This window comes from Pinus tabuliformis, chromosome 1_1 (assembly GCF_031772625.1).
Source record: "Pinus tabuliformis cultivar Carrire ecotype Pingquan chromosome 1_1, CPIR1, whole genome shotgun sequence".
Lineage (NCBI taxonomy): Eukaryota > Viridiplantae > Streptophyta > Pinopsida > Pinales > Pinaceae > Pinus > Pinus tabuliformis.
The window spans coordinates 503,230,640-503,252,408 of NC_142297.1; the positions used below are offsets into that span (position 1 = coordinate 503,230,640).

At 37.9% G+C, this 21,769-nt stretch overlaps 2 protein-coding genes across 2 annotated transcripts; both read left to right on the top strand.

Annotated features, from left to right (window-relative positions):
• Positions 1 to 15,973: 15,973 nt before the first annotated feature.
• On the top strand, positions 15,974 to 16,492 carry LOC149213972 (toll/interleukin-1 receptor-like protein). Its single transcript, XM_089389226.1, has one exon. The coding sequence runs from the start codon at positions 15,974 to 15,976 to the stop codon at positions 16,490 to 16,492; it is 519 nt and encodes a 172-aa protein (XP_089245352.1).
• Positions 16,493 to 16,591: 99 nt separating this feature from the next.
• Positions 16,592 to 20,896, top strand: LOC149213973 (uncharacterized). Its single transcript, XM_089389227.1, is given in 4 exon segments — positions 16,592 to 17,678; positions 17,816 to 18,244; positions 18,396 to 19,875; positions 19,878 to 20,896. Coding segments are annotated over 4 exon segments (3,684 nt in total). The 5' UTR covers positions 16,592 to 16,922.
• The last annotated feature ends 873 nt before the right edge of the window (positions 20,897 to 21,769 follow it).

Here is a 21,769-nt window from a genome sequence, read left to right on the forward strand (position 1 = left end):
GAGTACTGGTTACAAGCCATTCATTTTTCATGCTAAGGATTTCATCCTTATTTAACCTTACAAGTGAAAGAATTTTTTATTTTACATGAGGGCACATCTTTAGCCTGTTGTGATAAACACCCTGGTGTTGGGCTACATTATTCACTTGACCAGAGATGGGTCCAAAGGATCTATGTGTAACATTGATTCTGGCATGTTCTCATGGGAGAAATTGATTTGCAAAGCATAGTTGTTGAACCTTCCTAGGATGGAATCCATCTTCTATGTAACATCCTGAAATTGAGATGATGGGGTAGCTTATTGCTTAAATGGCTGGTAGCATCCATGATATTTGAGATGAGGATAACTCATCCATGAGGGACGATGTGTGCACCCTTGATAATAGTCAAATGCTCCTAAAACCATTAATAAGAAGCACAATGTTGATTGCAGGTTTGTTGTAAACCATGGGGGGCACCTTGGAGTGTGGCAGGAGAGTTGGAATCCCTTAAGGAGTTCACAAGCTCTTAGCATGGGGCGACCAAAGATTCACCAGTGCATACATGCCTAGAATTCCCTTTTCAAATCCCAATCTTCGTGTGGCTTTCATGGAGCCCCATAAATCCCATGGATTCAGGAAGAGTGGCTCTAGCTTAAGCTCAGGAAAGATAACACCAAAAGTTTTTAATAGATTATGATAGCCATGAGTGATCATTGGTGCAAGTATAGGCTCTTATAGAGCCAGCAAGACCGAGCCATAATTGAAGCCTCGTTGAATGGTGGAGTATGTCGGAGAGGAGTAGAACCTCATGAAAACCACCAGATCCAAGATCGAGAAAATTAGCTATGTTCTAGTAATTCTTCCCTTATTGATCCATGGAAAAGATCCAATGTGAGCAACATTGCAGCTAAGGCAGGTTGAGGATCAATCTTATAGCTTTAATTTGATAAAACCTTATCCAACTATTCTGATGAAACCCTCAGCATGGAATCCCTGGTTTTGACGTGGACGAGGGGAGGGGTGACGTGGCCCATAGGCCACACCCCGAAAGCTTTAACTATCAATATAAGGGAATGATAGGACTCATGGGACACCGGGCCAACTAGGCATATGAAGCGGAGGTAGGAAGTGTCCTCATTTACCACAATGGAGCCCATGTTACAACTCATCCCGATGGTAATGTTTCCATAACTATCACAACAAAGCTCGCTCTGAAGGAGCGAGATGACATTTTTTTGGGACACGGTGGTCTCCATGTAACTATAGTTATGCTAGGATATGCGCAAGGAATTCCATGGTACAACTTAGCCCATAGTGCTCTTCTCACAAGCCCAGGAAGTGCAAACTAGAAGAGTGCATGGGTGACAGGATTGAGATGACATGTCCCAGAGGTCCCCACCCAAGAGGTGCAAGTGGGCAGGCAAGGAGAGTCAATGGGTTGAAGGGGTTGGGATGACGTGTCCTAGAGGTACAAAGGAGAACATGCAGGGAAAGCATCGGGATGGAGCACATGGGTGATGTGGTGGGCCAGTACTTGGGAGGAGCTTCAGATAATTAGGCTCCTGCTTAACGTAATGCACACATTGGAAGAACTGCAAGTGGTTTTGGAAAACCTGAAACCGCCTCCTCTGACACCCCCTTTAGTGGTGTCAGAAAATTTGTGGGAGGGTCTCAGATTAAATATTAGTCGTTGATATGATGATTAATGGGTTCCTCTTACTTCTTATTCTGAGGAGTAACCTCCTCTTAACCATTGTTCTCTTTACCCTGTCGGAGTTGCTTACAATGACTCCACTATTCAAACGTGTGGGGATCCACCCAGAAAATGCACGTTTTTTATGCGATGGTGGGGACCCCTAAGGCGTGGCAGTGTGGTTCAATTACATATATATATATGTGTGTGTGTGTGTGTGTGTATAAGAAAAGAAAAAAGAAAAAAAATTATGCCATTCTTCTGACTATACAAGAGGAGTTGGATTAGCAAGTAACACCACCCCAATGGGGTAATTGGGTGAAGTGGTTGTTACATGTGCTGTCAGAGCTTCCAGGTTCAACACTTGGACTGAATCGGCTCTATCATCAACAAGTGGCAACAAAAGTCGCACAAAAAGGGGTTTTCTTAATGATTTTTAGAAAATTAACTAAGTTAATGTTTAGGTGTTAGAAGACAGTATTTAATTGATTTACTGCTAGCATGGTACTAATGAATGAATCCCCAGGGGTAGCGAGGAGCTCAATTATGAGGTTAATAACTAAATATGAGCCTAATGGTATCCTATTCATAGCATTTGATTAGTATTGTACACTAACTTCAATGTTCATTAGTGTGTTATCATGATAGATGCCTTGGCAATGCAAGAACTTTCTATTTGGCATCATTAAGGTTGGAAAATTGATGGTTGTGGCCTTGGAAGTTTATCTCTCTTTAATTTTGTTGAACAACTTACATGGAAGTGAGTTATTTGTAGCATACCAATGCTAGTGGTTGGGAGATGTGATCGTGTATGTTTGAAACATTTATGTTCATGAGGTTTGAAGGATGTACGAAAGAATTCATGTGTGATGTGTATTCTATATAACCTTGCTTGGTTCAGTGAATGATAGGCATATATATGCTAGTTGGGATGTGGAATCCCATGGTAAGTATTTTGTAGGAGGCTAAGAACCTCAGTTGAGGCTGATTGTTTCCTATGTGTTGATGTTACATAGTTCCTCATAATGTTTGTCCCCCTTTTGTTAAGGCCTTCCATGTTTAAGGAAGGGGAGGGGAAAGACTTAGTGAATGCTTGCTTGTGTGTGTAGGTGTTAGGTATGGCCCCATGATTGGGTGACTATATATATATATATATATATATATATATTATCCATTGTTTATGAAATTATCAATATATGTATAATATATTACACAAACGAGAAAAGTCCAAGTTGTAAAGTGATAGGTATATGATTGTATGATGTTGTAGCTTGGATAACATGGCTTGTTTCTATTTAAATGAAAGTATGTGTACATAAATGTATTGATTGGATGGGGAAGTCCCATTACTATATTGTTACATGGAAAAGAACCTCAGTAGAGGTTGACTTTTTCTTTATGGTGATTGAGGTTTTCTTTACGAATTCTTGTCTTCGTGATCAATGCCTTCTTTGTTCAAGGGATGAGCATGACATACGAAAAGGGTTAGTTTAAGCTGGTAAAGGTTGTCATCTTGCTATGATATAGAACATCCATGTTCAATGCTTGAACTAAGATGAGTTCAAAAGTAAAGGTCTTGTGTAGACCTTGTACATGAAATATTCGTAGCTCTGCGAGAGAAAGAGGCTGCAATATTAAAGTTATCTTGAATTATGAGGAGTCCCTAATGTTTCATCATCCTTCTCAATAAATGGTTATTTTGTCCATATGAGGTATTGTTTTAGTATAGTGGACAAGAAACTTGAAGAATGTGGCTCAAATAATGAGACATGGATGAAGTGTCCACTTGAATAATGTGGCTCGGATAATGGGACATGGATGAAGATGTTGATCATATTTTTGTTTATGACATTCAATTTTATGGGATGCATTTATATTGCTAGCCTTGCATAAAGACACTAAATATACATGCTACTTTGGTTGCATGTGGAGGAAGATGACTTCTCATTTAGTGGTGATAGTCTCAGAAAAGAGACTGAATAAAGTTAATGAAAGTTGATGTTCCTTTTAAATTCAGAAGGTTGATTATATCAAGTAATAATAGGGGTTTCAGTAGAGAGGCTGATAGTAATCAATGTTGATAATTTCGTGTAAAAGTCTGAAATTTATTCTAGTAAAGACGTGATTATGCATGAAATGTTGTAGATGCATTAAAGGGTTTCTAATTAGTTCCTTAAGGTTGCAAACACTAATTATGAACCTTGCTATAAAGGTTTCATTTAAACCATTGTTTTGGGTCTCGGTATATAGACTAAATGAATTTAATAACGTTGATTTTGGCATGGTATCTAGTTTCTAGTTATTATAACTAGGCTTAATAAGGAAACCATAATCGTTTGAAAATGTGGTTACAAATGAGCTGATGTATGTGCGTGCATGTAAAAATTCTAGTTTTAGAAAAAAAATTATGTTGAGACATGTGACTAATATGTGAATTGAGACATGTGTGCAGTTGTAGGGTAGCTTGCTAAGTACAACAAGGAAACAAAATGGGTATATTTCTCTACATTTAATAATACACTAACAATTGATTTTGTGTGGCAGTACATAACAAGACTCACTGGCAACGAAAATAAACATGTATCGTGGCATAGTGCAGCAAGTTATGGACCAAGTCCATTGAGAATGAGAAAGAGGGACCCAAAAGCATTAGAAGAAAGGAAATAGCCCCTACAAGCCACAGGGACATGCATCAGTGATGCGGGATGCTAAGAAGGAGGGTGCATTCCCTCAAGCTCCTTGACATACATATGTGTATGTGTGTGTGTTGAAAAGGTCCCATGTGAACTTTTGGGGAAAAGAAGACTTCAAGGTTGCTATGAGCCTTGTGAAGGAGTCTTGAACTGATTTGGTATATGATTATGCATATGTGCGTGTATACATATGCACTTGTATGATGGCTAGAAGTGCCATGAACATTGGACTCAAGGGGATAAAATTTAATTCTGAAGATATTTTTATGTTAATGCCTATAAGTAGTGATTTTAATTTATCATTTTCATGACTGACATCATTTTAATTTAAAATTGTACATGACCATGTTGTTATGTGTGTGGTTTCCTATATGATTGAAATCATAGATCTTATTCTTTTGCAATGTTACCTCTCATTTTACCTCTGGCTTTTCCTATTGATATTATGATAGGACTTTGATTTACATGCTCGGTTCTTAGGGATCAAGTCAAATCGATTGAAGGTGGCAAGGAAGCCATGGAGCTTGGTAAAGGAGAGTTGAAGAGGGTCGCATGTAATGGCCCTGCATAGCGACCAACTAAGAAAGTTCTGAGCATGGAATCCATGGAATGGAATAATGGAAGTTCTCCAACCTTAACTCAATATATATGAATCTATGAGATGCCCATGATCATGCCAATCTCTGTATGAAAATATGAAAATTCCTTTTTATATGACAGGGTTTTTTAAGGGGCTCCTATTGTGGAAGAGGGACTAATTAAACTTATTTAATGCAGATGTGGATGTCATAAAAAGGTTCCTGGATAATGAGGAATCAAGTGGGTGAAAGTAAACCTAAATGATCTATAATTTTAATATCATGTGAACATGATTTATAAATGTTTCCCATGTTATATTATGAATAGGAAATGCTAAAATATATAACAACAAAATGAAAGCAATTGTTCTACGACCTGCAGAGGAAGACACCAGAGGCAGTGTTTTATGGTGCCTATGGATGGATATGGTGTGGTCTATGGATTGTTAATATTTTCGTGTACATGCGATGTTGTGCTATGTGTGTCGCATATGTGTTGTGTTGTACATGTGAAGTTGTTGTGTGTATCATGTGCATGTGTATGAGTTGTGGTACCTAGTGTATATGTGCATGTTTTGCGTAATTTTTTGGGGAAGGCATGTATGGGATTGTTAGGGCCCTTGTGTTGTGTAATGTATGTGGAACAGGAAGATATGGGACTGCTTGGGCCTATAAAGGTGTGGAATACACCTATATTCTTGTCTAAAAAAGACTATCGGGATTGGTAGTCCCCATATTCACTGAATAACATTGAGGCTTAATCATACATAAATATATCCATATATCCCATGTATGTATATTCACCACTAGGTGCTTGTTGAGTTTGGCAACTGATCTCGTGTTTGTACGTGGTCAAAGAGAAGAGAGGGCATTGGGTGCTTTATAGATTGGAAATCAATCTAGTGCATGTACGTGGTCAAAGAGAAGATAAGGCACTGGATGCTTTCTAGATTGGAAACTAATTCAGTGTGCATAGATGATCAAAGAGAAGAGAAGGCATTGGGTGCTTTCTAGATTGACAATCGATCTAGTGTGTGTACATGGTCAAAGAGAAGAAAAGACATTGGGTGCTTGCCAACTTGGCAACCAATCTAGTGTGTGTACATGGCTAAGAGGAGAAATGACTACTAAATGCTTTATGGGTTACCAACCGATACAATTTGTGTAAAGAAAGAAACAAAGAGAACAATCCAAGTTGGATTTAACATCTCTTATGCATCAAAAGACTCCAAAGCACCATTGGGAAAATGAATGAATTATGACTTAATGTCTATCATACTTTTATTTGACTGTTGAACTCTAACTAGATTATTATCATATATTGTTTTTGCTTGAAGAAAACACAATGAATAATGTAAACATTGTAAAGAATTGTGAATGTAAAGCTTCAAGGACATTATGTTTCTATTTTTGTATTTAGCATGTTTCTCTGTGTATATCGATAGAGAACATCGAGGACGGTGTTCCCCCAAGGAGGAGGGGTCTGTAACAACTCATCTCGACATTAAATAGATTTTTCCATGTAATTGAATTTAAAAAATAAAATAAAATGTGCTAAGTCAAGGGACACATATTCCATAGCCGAGGAGGTTAATTTCATGGGATGTTCAAGGTTTCTTTGTTGTAGGAAATATGAAATGTTTTTTATAGCTATTAAATGCTGGTTGTTGAGCCTTAAATGACCCATTTCTTGAATTAAATTGAACTAAAAGAGAAGAGAAAAGGCCATGTTGCTTTGGAAAAAAAATAAATCTTGTAAGGCAGAAAGGAAAAGGTGTATGAATATTTGACTGTGTTAGCTGCAAAGACAGTGGAAGAAAATCACTGCGCGGGAGAGAAAAGAGGGGATATTTTTTATGATCATCAACATTTAGCAAGGAAGAAGGAGAAGAGTAAAGAAGGAGGTGACGAGTTTTTTGGTTAGCAAGGGTAAGAGAAAAAACATTTAGGAGAGGAGGTATTGCCTCTCGAGTCCCCATGACATAGAGGGTGGAGATGGCATTTCTCAAAATTTCCTAAGGGCTCGGGTGGAGGAATTACTCCTAGGAAACTCTTGGACATTTTCTGAAGATTCTTTATTGTTTAATTCACTCGATTTTTGGTTCTAGAGTCCTTGCAACTACGTGGAACCATAGTTCCTCAGTTCACTTGTTGTACTAAAACTTAGTTGTGGAAAAAGATAGAAGAGCCTATGGTTCCCAATTCGTTTTATGGTCATGTTTAAATCCCAAGCATAACCCCTTAGACTTTGGAATCTAGCTTAGGGGTGACAGTTGCAAGTGATGACTAGCTGCAACTGTCTATAGTTGGGTGGAGATTCCTTGTCCTAGACTCAGTTTCCCTGAAAGTTAACAAGATAAGTGCTCTTGTGTATTTGTTTAAATGATAATGAATGTGTGTGCATTTCTGGATTGAAATGATGTTTTGTATGAAGCGATTGACTATGTTGATAATATCACACAAAAAAATAACATCATGTGCAATGTTAAAGGCATTCTACAAGAATCTAGACTAAATTATAAGTATTTAATATAAGGCTTATTTTAATACAAGTATAATGGTTATATGGAATACAACTTGTGTTGACAGGTCTGTGAGAAATGTGCTAGAGTGTTGGTTACAAGCCATTCATTGTTCATGTTGAGGATTCCATCCTCAATTAACCTTACCAATGAAACAATCTATTATTTTACATGAGGGGGCATCTTTAGACCGTTGTGATAAATTCCCTAGTGTTGGGCTACATTGTTCACTTGACTAGAGTTGGGTCCAAAGGATTTGTGTGCACCCTTGAGTAGGGAACACCCTCATGTGAGGAATATATATGCATTTCATAGTTGTTGAACTCCCAGGCTAGAACCATCTTCTGTGTAACATCTCGACATTGAGTTTATGGGGTAGCTTATTGCCTAAATTTTTGGTAGTAGTCATGGCATTGGATATGAGGATATCTTATCCACGACGGATGATGTGCGCACCCCTCCTAATAGCCAAATTCCCCTAAAACCCTTAATAAGCACTACAATGTTGATTGTAGGGTTCATTTAGACCATGGGAGGCACCTTGGCTAGTGGCAGGAGAGTTGGACACCCTTAAGGAGTCCACAAGTTCTTAGCAAGGGGCAACTGAAGATTCACAAATGTAGAAAAGCCTATAAGAATTTAGTAGATTGTGCTAGACATGAACGATCATTGGTGCAAGTCTATGTGCTTGTAGAGCTAGTAAGACCGAGCCATAATAGGCGGTAAGAGGAACCCACCGATATCTAAATCAACAACTGATATATACTCTGACACCCTCTTGCACCCTTTCCCAAACCACTATAGGTAGTGTCAGAGGAGGCGTTTTGGGTTTTCCAAAACCACTTGCGGTTCTGCTAACATGCACATGACTTCAAGCTAGGGCCCAATTCTTTGGCCTCCTCCTTGGTACCAGCCCACCATGTCACCCTTATGCTTTATACCAATGCTTTCCCCACATGTTACCCTTTCTACCTCTGTGGTGGGACCTCTGGAAAATGTCACATGACTCTCCTTTCCTATCTGATTGCACCTCCATGAACGACTGTTGGTGCAAGTCTAGGTGCTTGCAAAGCTAGTAAGACCTAGAAGATGCATGATTTTTATGTGATGGTGGGGACCCCCATGGTGTTGTGGTGTGGTTTAATTATATTCGCATATATATATATATATATATATATATATATATATATATATAAAGAAAAAAAAAATATCCCATTCTTCTAACTGTACAAGAGGAGTTGGATTAGAAAGTAACACCACCCTAATGCGGTAATTGGGGGAAGTGGTTGTTACATTGGGTGTTTATGGATTGGCTTTATTTAACCATGGCTTTCCATGGATAACCATATTTGGATATGGTTGACCATGTATGATTATGGATGGCCATAGTTAACCAAGGATTACCATAATTGACTACAATTAACCATGGTTAAAGTTGGTTTATCATTTTTTATTATGGCATATTAAAGTTGAATATAGTTTACTATAGTTAATTTTGGTTGAATGTGTTTGACTATGGTAACTTGGGCATGCCTACATTTGGTTAACTTATGTTTGACTTGGTAAACTACAATTGAATATCTTTGGCTAAAGTTGATTATGGCAGAGTGTGTTTGTCATTAGTTGATTATGATTAACTTTGGATTTCAATGGTTGAACATGTCTAACTACGGCGGGCTTAAGTTGGCTTCGGTTGACCATGATTGAAAGGGGTTGAGCATGTTGACTATGGCTAACCCAGGTGATTGTGGTTGACTATGGATGATCATGGTTAACAATGTTTTACTTTGGTCATATTTAGTTGACTTTGGTTTTAGTATGGTTGACTGTTACGATTGAATATGGTTAACCATAGCTAGCTATGGATGACTATGGTTGTCCATGTTTAAATAAAGTTGACTTTGGTTGATCATGGTTATCTATGGTTGATTGTGGTTTCTAATGGTTATGTTACATTATGAAATTCAACTTAGTTGACTCATATTGAATTGCTACATTCCCCAATAGCTATGATGCATTATGATGTCCTTTGAGGATCATGTAAGATTACAATATACCTTGAGGGTTATATTTGGATTGTGGTGTTGCCTCATGATTAAGTCACATTATGATGTACATCATCGACGAATTTGTAAAACTACAACATAACACTTATGTCACACTGTGACATCATCAAAGGTTATGTCATATTACGTCATTCATTAAGTGTTATGTTTTAGTGGGATGTTTATAAATGGTCATGATGCATTCTAATATTCATATTAGTTAGCTTATACGGATATTTTATGTTCCTTAATGGTTGTGTTACAATGTAACATTTATCATGGGCTATATCATATTTGTGATATTTTTGAATGGTTTTGTAACATTCTGATGTTGATCTTGGTGCAATTATGTTGATTTTTTGAAGGGTTTTGTTGCATTGTAATGTTCATGAAAGGATATGTTGGATTCTGATATTCCTCAAGGGTTAGCCTAGATAGTGATGTTCCTCTATGACTATTTCATATTGTGATTTTTATCATGGTTGGCTTATGTTAACAATGATTGTCTATGATTGGTGATGGTTCACTATGGTTAGCTTTGGTCAACTATGGTTGACCATATACATTATGGTTAGTAATGGTTGATTATGGTTGACCATGTACATTATGGTTAGTAATGGTTGATTATGGTTGACCATGATGATTAATTTTAGCCATCCTTTACTATGGTAATGTTAGATTATGATTTTCATCTTAGTTAACTTATGCTGAATCACTATGTTCCTCAATGGTTGTGTTGTATTGCAATGTCCTTTAAAATGTTATGTCATATTGTGACGTTCTTGAAGGGTTATGTTGGATTGTGATGTTCCTTGAAGATTATGTTTCATTTTATATAAATATTCAATGACATATATCAAATTGCAAAGTTCCTCAATGATTATGTCACATTGCAATGTTCATTAATGGTTGTGTCTTTTTTGTTATTCCTTAAGGGTTATGTTTGTATGTGATGTTCCTCAATGGTCATGATGAATTGTGATATTCATCTTAGTAAGCTTATAGGCAATGTATACCTTTCTCAATGGTTTTGGTGCATTGAAACATTCACCAAGGGCTATGCCACATTTGGGATGTTCCTTATGTCACATTGCAAAGTTATCCTTCGTGGATTTATGCCAAACTATAGTGTTTTTGATGGATTTTGTTGCATTTCATTATTCATGAAAGGATATACTTGATTTTAATGTTCCCCAATGGTTATGTAGCATAGTGACCTTTATATTGGTTAATTTATGTAGAATTGCTATATTCCTCATTGGCTATGTCATAATGCAATGTTCCCAAGGGTTAGGTTAGGTTATTTAGTATTATGATGTTTATCATGGTTGACTTATGTTAACCATGGTTCCTTTAGTTGTCCATGGTTCATTATTTTTAACCTTTATTTTATTATGGTTGACCATGGTTGACTTTAGTTGAATCTTCCTAACATAGGTAGACTATGGATAACCATGGTTGACTATGTTTGTCAATGGCTTCCCATGATTAACTATGTTTATGTCACTATAATTAAACTCATCTTATATAACTTATGTTGAATTACTGCATTCCTCAATCATTGTGTTACATTGTGACATTGATAAGGGTTATGTTACTTTATGATGTATGACAAGGGTTATGTTTAATTGTGATAATCACTAATTCTACATCACATCATGACATTAAAATTCTTTGAATTATGTTAAATTACTATGTTTATCATGATTTTGTCACATTACATCATTCCTTAGAGGTTATCTCACCTTGTATCTTCCTCAAGGGTTATGTTTCATCGTAATGTTCCTAAATCATTATGATGTATTGTGATATGCAAGTGGTTGGTTGACTTATGTGGCATTTCTATGTTCCTCTTCAGTTATTCTACGTTATGATGTTCATAAAGGGTTATGCCAAATTTTTGAGGTTCTTTTACAGTTATGTGACATCTTCACATTCATTTGGAAGGGTTTGAATAATGAGAGAAACAAAAAGAAAACTAGAAGCTTGGTTCCTTAATGGTAATTCATTTTCTACAGCTTTTGTCACACCATTCAAGTCTGAACCCAATATTAGTATTCTTACTTACGATGGATAAGTGGATGATGGAAAGCTTGATATCCAATTTTAATAGCTACAGGTATACTTCGGCATTTAGTAGTGCAAAAATTAGCAATAGATATATTTGCAAGACTTTAAAAGATTGAGCATGCATTAATGGAGTGGAAAAACTATGTGCATGGTTTAAAAGTGCCTTGATGAAATGGAAATGTTTTGTTAATTAAATGAAAATGCTTTTGTCACAACAAAGGGAAATTTCCACGATTAAATTCTGAAGTGCAAGAAATAAGAAATATCTTTAACCTTTAAAAATCATCAAACTGTAATGAAATTCCAAAGTGGCTTACATAGAAAAATTAAAATAGAGCTAGAATATAGAAAAATGAAAACACGAAACAACTGCACAATAGAGAAATTAAAAACACAATAAAAATCACTCCATAACATTAAAAAAATTAGATAATACAAAAAATCGACCACACATGAAAGATAACTAATTCTAATGATGTAATCTAAAAGTAATATTAAAAAAAAAATTCTAATAATCTAATTTAAAAATAATATATAAATATCAGAAATTAATAAAAATTACAATTAAATAATAATAGTACTTACTCAAACCTGAGAAAATAAACAACAAAAAAATACACCCATAATCATGCACAATGATAATGCACCCAGCGAATACTTGCTTACTCACCCAAGCAACTGCAAGTAGAAAATACACCCGACTGAATTATGCACAATCTGAAAATCCACCGCCGAGATCCACAGGGATTGTCCGGTTATGCTCACTAGAGTGATGACTCGAAGTGGTGGGACCAATGTGATGGCTGAACTTCAAGATTAACATATGCCGCTTGATTCCGCTGTTGAAGTTCTTAGCCATGTCCACCGCGCATTTGAAATGATTGGAAAATAAACCCTTGCATGAAGTATTGTCATGTACGGTTAGCCATGTATATTACACACTAGGCAAATATGGATGAGAAAGATAATAATGCTCATAACTATGTGAATTGTGATTAGTTATATCTCCAATTGGATTAGGCTAGTGAATGAAATAAATTAATCGAGGGAAAAATTTAGCATTAAATTTTTCTTTTACATAGTCATTATTAATCAACGAAGGGTGATAAGTTGTTTCAAGATAGTCATTATTAATCAACGAAGGGTGATAAGTTGTTTCAAGGTAATGGATGGATAGTAAACATTTTTTTTGATAGATAAAATTTATATATGTATATAATTGATATTAAGAAAATGATAACACGTTAATAATTATTTATTTAATATTAGATAATGATTTTTTTTTCATATATAACCTTCATATTATAATACACCATGTCATTAGAGTATAGATTGATATAATGAAAGTAGTACAAATTATACACAAGTTATTTTTACATATTTTTTTCAAATTTATATATTTTTAGATTATTATAATAAAATGAAAGGAAATATGTCCACAAAACAGTGATTGCCCATAAATACTTGATGCTTATGTAGAATTCACGAAGAAGTCAAGGTGAAATAATTGAAGATTGAGAAAAGAAAACGAAGGGAAATGAAATGGCTTTAATGATGTCTGCAAGACCTCCAGGTTTAAGGGACTATTCCCTATGGCTTAATTTATATTTAGATTTTTATTTATGGGGTTGTTATGGATCTTGAGTAAGAAATTTGTTGTTTTGTGAAGTCTATCTCTTCAAAAAGCTTACTAACACTGTTCATCTTTAATTTGCTAATAAACTAATGAAGGATAACTTCGTACCTGCACTCTTTGATAAAATGTCATTATGTTTCTACCACTCTTTTATTGCAAAAAATGCAAGTTGGCTCTTCCCAATCTTCTTTAAGAACTGCCGATCTCCCAATTTCACATCTTAAACGATGTGAGCCAATCCTTAACAAAGCAATTAAAATTTTAGTTGGAAGAAAACGCTGAGAAATAAAAAAGAAAAAATATGTGATGTTCTGTGGTCCTTCACCAGAAATTTTGGTAGTCGTCCACCATTAGACAAGGCGTAATCTAACGAGGTGGAGGAGTCGCCCGGAAAGTTATGGTAATTCTGGTTATATTTAGAGAAAATCTGGCAAGGATTGTAGGAATTTACAGGGCCAAAAGGACACCGCTTACAACTAGATCGCAGATCAATACACCAGTGTTTTGACGTGGTTAAAACCCTCAAAGAGGGAAACAGTCCACGGCCTGAGCCAACGCGGCCACTTCAAGCAATTTATTAATAAAAGAATGAAAATTTACATATGTTTCTCTCATGCACGGATTACCCTACAAATGATCCTCCATGCGCTTTAAATAGAATTCATGGACCAATCGGGTGTCAAGCCACGGATCAAGTGTCGGTAATACCGAGGAGAGAATGAACCGTCGGATCACTACATATCGTGACCGTCGGATTGTAAGTTACAAAATGTACAACGGTAAAGAAACACACTTTACCTAACTCTACACTAGACCAAGTTGTACTTAACTATTTCCTATGTGTCGAAATATCCTAACAAGGATTTTTGTAAATCCAAGTTATAGTTGTTAAATTTCAAAATTTCAGGTTTCCTAGACGTTTTTGATGGTGTTGAATCATCAAGAACACGATTCAAACACTACTTTTACAAGATTTTTTTTAATTCTTTTACCGAGATTCCAACCATTTTTTATCATCAAAACAAACAATTCCTCAACCTCATTAGACGACTCCAATTAGAAAATGCCATATACATGCGAAAAAAGCACAGGGAAATCTTAAAATATACAGCGATTCTCCCACCTGTACAGTACATCACTGAAATACAGCGTGAAGAGCGAAGTTCGCTGGAAAATGGAAAGACACTTCGAAATTGCACTATGAACTGCGGCACGGAGATGAAGAAAGGCATTGTGAATGTGTCCCCGTAATTTAGCTAAAAGTAATCTTGTTTTACAAAACTTTCTTCGTCGTGTGACTCGTGTCCCTGACAAGGACCTGGTAAGAACAGATAGAATTTGAAACGCGTATATAAATATTAAGGCTTTGTCAGTGTCCTTTCAGTGGCATCTTTGCTTTTTAGCAAAGGCCTAAAAAGCTGAACAGTGAGAATCTTCGTGCAATTCCGAGTAAAGTACCGAGAGGCTTTGTCGGAGTGCTTTCGGTGGCATCTTTGCATTTGTTAAAACGCATAACAATGAGCATCTTTTGCAATTCCAGCAAAAGTATTTTCAATAGAGGTAATTAAAATATATATAATTTTTTTTGATAGAATTCGATTAAAATCGTGGAGAATTCATAATTTAAATTTATATTTGTAATTCTAGCAGAGTATAATAGAAATAATTAAAATATAAAATCGTGGAGAATTCACAATTTAAATTTATATTTGTAATTCTAGCAGAGTATAATAGAAATAATTAAAATAGTTTTTTTTTGAGAATTAGATATTTAAATTGACACAAATATAAAGTGGGTCAAAAACTATAATTTTTATAAAAATAAATTATAATTTAAATATATTATGAATAATTTTTTTTATCATAATTTAAATATATAATAATAATTTCTATATTTTAAAATATTAGAAATATTGGAGAAAACACTTTTAAATTTAAGATTTGTAAAAATATTTAAATAAATAAAATTGCAATATTAAATATTAATATTATATAATTAGATTAATAATAATAAGCTAATTTTAATATCATAAATCAAAGGGATTGTGGGTTCAATTGAAGAGCTGGGGATGGCAGAAGAAGGGCTCCAGGATGGCGGAAGAAGGGAAACAATGGCCTTGGTCTAGCAGAGTATCATAGAAATAATTAAAATATAATTTTTTTGAGAACGTTATTGAAATTGTGGAGAATTTACCATTTAAATTTATAATTCTCGCTAAATAGTAGACAAATTAAACCAAACCATATATAAAATTTTTTATAAGAAGTAGACAACATATTTGAATAAAATTTGTGTGTTTTAGAAGGTTTTGACGTACGTTACTGGATGAAGTTGTGATATTCTAACTCAAGAAGCAAATCCTACCTTTTTCCACAGTGGATGCAGACTATCATTAATATGTAATTTTTTTATTTATGCTTTAGTTAAATACGGTGTATAATTTCAAATCATCACGTAACTTTGTTACTGCCCAATCCGATTCTCTGAACTTAACCCCTATCCTATCTCATCGCACCATCAAAATACGGATTCCGCGTAGAGGACTGACAATGAGTCACCAACGTTAAATATTTAAATAATAAATATGAGAGATGAGCAGCATACTGCTAACTTTCGGTAGCAAGCAGTCTGGTGCTTGTCTAGATCAACACATCGCTCAAATATCTTCCACTTCTCACTCTGAGTCTCTCCCTTTTGGCATCTTCATCTTCTCATCTGCTTGCGCAGTGCAGTTTGTCAGTCACCAATATAATTAATGGCGAATAATCAGACATTAGCTCCCTCCTCAGCCTCTCCAACTCCCAACCGCAATTATATTTACGATGTTTTCCTCAATCATAGAGGGCCAGATGTTAAGAAAACGTTCGCCAGTCATCTCTATCGACGGCTCCTTTCCTCTGGATTCAGAGTCTTTTTAGACCAGGAAGAAATGCAGGAAGGGGAAAATATAACTTGTCAAATTGAAGGAGCTATTGCAACGGCCTCTGTTCATGTGGCTATTTTCTCTCCGCGATATGCGGAGTCAAAATGGTGTCTCGAGGAGCTCCTGTTGATGTTGAAGTCGGGGGCGACCATTATCCCTGTCTTTTACCATGTTAATCCTTCTGAACTTCGGAGGACGCAGGATGAAGGCAATTGCGGAAAGTATGCTGAAGCCCTTCGCCAGCTAGAAAAGAAGAAGAGATACGAACCTAACACTGTTCAAAAATGGAGACAGGCCCTTTCTAGCGTTGCAGATATAAGCGGTTTGGAACTGCAGGAGTGTAATGGGTAAGATTTCTAACTACTTTTTCCCGATTGACCTTTAAGTTCTTTAAGCGTGTTTCTCACCAGCTTTAGTTATGTATTTGTAAATAAACAGGGATGAGGGGGAGCTCGTGGATAGGGTTTTGCACTTGGTGCAGAAAAGGGCCAGAAAATCCCTTTTGGAGGTGGCCACATATCAAACTGGGTTGGAAGGAAAGCTACAAGATTTTGAATGGACTGTGTTGTCACAACATCACAGCGAGGAAGTCAAGATTGCAGGGATAGCAGGCATTGGTGGAGTTGGCAAGACGACTCTTGCGAAACTGTTCTTTAACCGTAAGAGATCAGAGTATGATCGATCTTGCTTTTTGTTTGACGTGAGAGAAGCTGCATCTAGGGGTTCTTTAACATCGTTGCAAAGTAAACTTTACGAGGACTTGACTGGACAGGCTCAGACGATGAATAGCATTGATGAAGGCATAGCGATGTTAAAATGTCAAGTCCCGAATTCTCAAGTTCTCGTAATTCTAGATGATGTGGATTCTGTTGAGCAGATGCGGGCATTATTTTCACCGCTGAAGGATAGCCTTAGTTCATGTAGCATAATTTTAGTTACATCTCGCAATAAGGCTCTTCTTAAAAGCTGTGGAATGAACTCGTCCATTTATAATCTGAAAGGTCTGAATAGAGAAGATTCTCGAGAGCTATTTTGCTTGCACGCTTTTCAGCAGTCTAACCCTGTTGTAGGATTTGAAGAAGTTGTTAGCCAGTTTTTGGATCAGTGCCAAGGATTGCCGTTATCTCTGAAAGTGATAGGGGCTCATCTTTACTCGGAAAGCCAGGACTTGGGGTATTGGAGAGCCCTGTTACAAAAAATATCCAAAGTACTTCCCAGTGATGTACAAGGCAGACTTAAAATTAGTTTTGATAGCCTTGATGAGCAAGAGAGAGAGATCTTCTTAGATATTGCTTGTTTCTTCATAGGAGAAAACAGAGAGAAGGCCATCAAACTATGGGACGCATCTAACTGGGAAGGATCCATCGGTTTTCGGAACCTAGAGAACAAGTATCTCGTAGAGGTCGACCACAGAAACTGCATAAGAATGCATTCTCATCTTCGAGACTTGGGCAGAGCTTGGGCAGTGAAAGAACCTAAGGTTCGTCTTTGGCGCTCAACACACAACGCCTTCTGTAATGTGTTCCCCCAATCATCGGTATGTGTTTGAACCACTACACATTCAATTTAAGCTGTTTTTCATCTTTAAGCTGTTCTTAAATTTATGGTCAATTTAAGCTGTTTTTCATCTTTTGAATTATTATTGTTTCTAACAGTTTTCACTCAACAATTTAGGTACGCGGAATTAACTTACAAACATCAGGCATTTCTTTGGAAAATCCTCTGGAGATCGGCAATCCTTTTGTTCATCTGCGCGGCTTGCAGCTGCTGAGAGTTCAAGGTGAATGGTGTGAAAGCCTATCCAATCACTTGAGATGGTCAAATCTTCTATGGCTCCGGTGGGATTTCTCTTCCTTCAATCGGATCTCGTCACATGTCTCGGAAGGTGTGTCGGAAAGTGTATCTTTCTCACATGGGTTCTCGGAAAGTGTTTCGGAAATTGCTTCTTCCTCCCGTCTCGGGAGCTCAGAAGTTGTTGTTTCCTCTGATCGGCCGTGTCGCTACTTTTCTTTGCCTTCGAGTATTCCAATAAAGAACTTGAGAGTTTTAGAAATCTTTGGCGGCGAGAGCCACTTGGAAACACTGTGGGAGAGTGGCAGTGAGGTAACTCTTTTGTTGCGGTCTGGTTCTTTTCGGTAATTAAAAGTTTGTGTGTTGCGTTATGGTTCTTTTCAGTGACTAAAAGATTTTGTGTATTTTTCTCCTTTCATAGCAAGTAGAGGTTTTTAAATTTAAAACGAACAATTCATTGTAGGTACCTATTCAGTTGAGGGAGTTGAATATTGATGTAGCCCATTTACAGTTGCCAAGGTCTATTGGGATGTTGAACCACCTGGAAAAGATTGAACTGGGATGCACTATCGAAGCACTGCCAGAAGAATTCTTTCTTCTCCGCTCCCTGAAACATTTGAGAATGCGCGTAAGCATGAAGTTACTGCCAAATGCGATTGGGAATCTTTCAAACCTCCAACATCTTAACTTGACTGGTAGCTGCGATTTAGAAACGCTGCCAAACTCTTTTGGGAATCTTACAAACCTTCAGTATCTTAGCTTGTATGGGTGCTCCCGTTTGGAAACGCTGCCACATTCCTTCGGGAGTTTAACTGGACTTAAACATCTCTATTTGAAGGGTTGCTCGCAGTTGATCCTCGGTGCAGAAACTCTAGGAAATATCAGAACGCTGGAAAGCTTAGACCTTTCAGATTGTCAGAAAGTAGAAGTATTGCCTCCTCAGGTCACACGTCAGTGGTCCCTGGAAAAACTTTCCTTGTGGAATGCGAACCTTAAAGAATTGCCATGTGATATTGGAAACTTAAGTAACTTGGAAATTCTGAGAGTATCCTTTCAGGAATCCTCTATTGCAATGCTGCCTCCTTCACTTGGTAAGCTAAAGAGCTTAAAGCACTTGACACTATTTGGTGGGATTTGGAAATGTTTGCCGGACTCAGTTGCAGAGTTGAATCGATTGACGGATCTCAAAATCGATTGTGGAAGAATAGAGTATTTACCAGCAAGTTTAAGAGAGTTAAAGAGTCTTACAATTTTAAAAGTAACTAGATGTCCGCTGCGTGAAGTGCCATTTGGCAAGGTGGAAAACGTTGAGGGAGAAGATGCATCAGCACAGCAGAGTGAGCGCAGATTGTTGGACTCTTCTATTCACAAGTGCATGCTTCTTCGACTCAAACAGTTAGACCTGCATGGCACAAGAATAAGGGAATTATCATTTGCTGAAGGCGTTTGCCCCAACCTGCGTCAGCTGGACATCAGCGATTGTTTAGAACTGCAGGAGGTTGGAACATTGCCCACAACACTAATATTGCTGGATTTGAATGGCTGTGATGTATTAAAGAGCATAACAGGGTTTTGTGGTCTAGCAAAACTTAGAGAACTGGACATGAGAAACTGTAAAACAGTGGAGGAGTTGCCAGGTGTTGAAGCGTTGATATCTTTGGTGCATCTCCGGGTTTCTGGATGTTGCAGTCTTAAGAGCATAAGGGGATTGACACAAGCAACTAATCTTCGAACACCAAGCTCTGAAGCTCCTCCCAGCGATTTGATAGAATTGGAATTGTTTAAAGATTTAAAGTTGTGGAAAGAGGAGTTGCATGAGTTGCAGGTGGAGGGCTTTTATCGGGAAAAAGAACAGCAAGTAGAAGCCCAATATTTTAAAGGGAGAAACGAACGGCAATGGGAGGTTGAAGATTTCAGGCGGGGAAACGAACAGCAGTTGCAGGGGAAAACGAGCAGCAGTCGAGAAGTTTTATGGGAGGAAACGAACCGCAGGAGCAGTCGGCGAATTTTATGGCTGGAAACGAACCGTTGGCAAATGCTGAAAGTCTTGCCAGGCGGGCGAACGAACTGCGATCGGAGGCTGAAGATCATGACAGGCGGGCGAACGCACTGCGGTCAGAAGCTGAGGTTCTTTACAGACAGGCGAACACACTGCAGATGGAGGCCGCTTTTAGAGGCAATGCTCATAGATGCCAGGCTGCGGAAGCAATTGAATCTGACACGGATTACCTCACCCTGCTCTTATCCCTCCCCCCACCGCCTGACCTCCGCCCACCCCCCCGGAGCAGCCTGTTATCCACCCCCCTGCTCCCCCCCGCTCCCCCCGGAGCAGCCTGTTATCCACCCCCCTGCTCCCCCCCGCTCCCCCGGAGCAGCCTGTTATCCACCCCCCTGCTCCCCCCCGGAGCAGCCTGTTCGCTTCCCCTCCACCTTACCCCCCTGGATCACCCTGGAGCAGCCTGTTCTACCGCCCCTCCCAACCCCTGGAGCAGCCTGTGGTCCCCCCGGAGCAGCCTGTTCTCTTCCCACTCACCTTCCCCCCTGGATCACCCTGGAGCAGCCTGTTCTACCGCCCCTCCCAACAGCCTGTTCTCTTCCCCCCCACTTTCCCCCTGGATCACCCTGGAGCAGCCTGTTCTACCGCCCCTCCCAACCCCTGGAGCAGCCTGTGGTCCCCCCGGAGCAGCCTGTTCTCTTTCCCCCACCTTCCCCCTGGATCACCCTGGAGCAGCCTGTTCTACCGCCCCTCCCAACCCCCGGAGCAGCCCGTTCTCCCCCGGCCCCTCCCTCCGCCCCCCCGGAGCAGCCCGTTCTCCCCCGGCCCCTCCCTCCGCCCCCCCGGAGCAGCCCGTTCTCCCCACCGTCCAAGGATCAAAATTGGACGCATCACAATCGCAGCCCGTTCTCCCCACCGTCCAAGGATCAAAATTGGACGCATCACAGTCCATGAAAATTGAAAATTAGACATTGAATCCGTTATGTATTAATACCCTTCACAGTCTACAGAGATTAATATATATAGATTTATTGTTTGTTGAAAAATTGAGCTTACAATAAGTTATAACCAATAAATACTAAACTCTAAGCCATTATTAACTTCTTATAAACAACTTCTTTGCGGGTGCTCTGAAGGTCTTGCCATGAGAGCGAACGCAATACCGTGGGAAGTCGAAGATCTCGACATGCGGGCGAACGCACTGCGGTCGGAAGCCGAAGTTCTTGACAGGCGGTCGGAGGCCACTTTATGGGTACCGCTGATAGGGGTCGAATTTAACAGGTATTTACTATTTTTGTTTTTTAATGGATAGTTTTTAATTTTATCAAATTTATGGATGATTTGAAAATTCCTATACACTTAAAAGTGTAGATTTCACGAGGTTCAGTTCTCATCTAGTTTCAAGTTAGATCTGAAGAGCATATTGGAGGTATCTTCAACCTAAATAAATAAATATGACAAAAAAAACATAAATTCAATATATTTTCTTAGTTACTAGTGCGCAGTTGGCTCACATTAAATTGCTTATAAAGGTGAATGGCTTACAAAGAAATCTAAAATTTCTTCCGAATTTTATAATATTTTTTTATTCATAATTAAATAATTTTTATATAATTTTTCATTCATAATTAAAAAATATATATATATATATATATATTAAAGTCAAAATTCTATTCATTTAGCAAAAGGGATATACATCCAGAGTAACAAAAATTGGTGGTCTCACCTTGACTCCATTTTCATTTGGTAAAAGAGATATACATCGAGAGTAACAAAAATCTGGACCACATTTGTTGACCATTGTTTGTAGCATGTGACAAAAATACAAAAAATGAGACTAA

What these genes read in the sequence shown, in the direction of transcription:
- LOC149213972 (XM_089389226.1), top strand. Translation starts at nt 15,974, where the DNA reads ATGGCGAATAATCAGACATTAGCTCCCTCCTCAGCCTCTCCAACTCCC.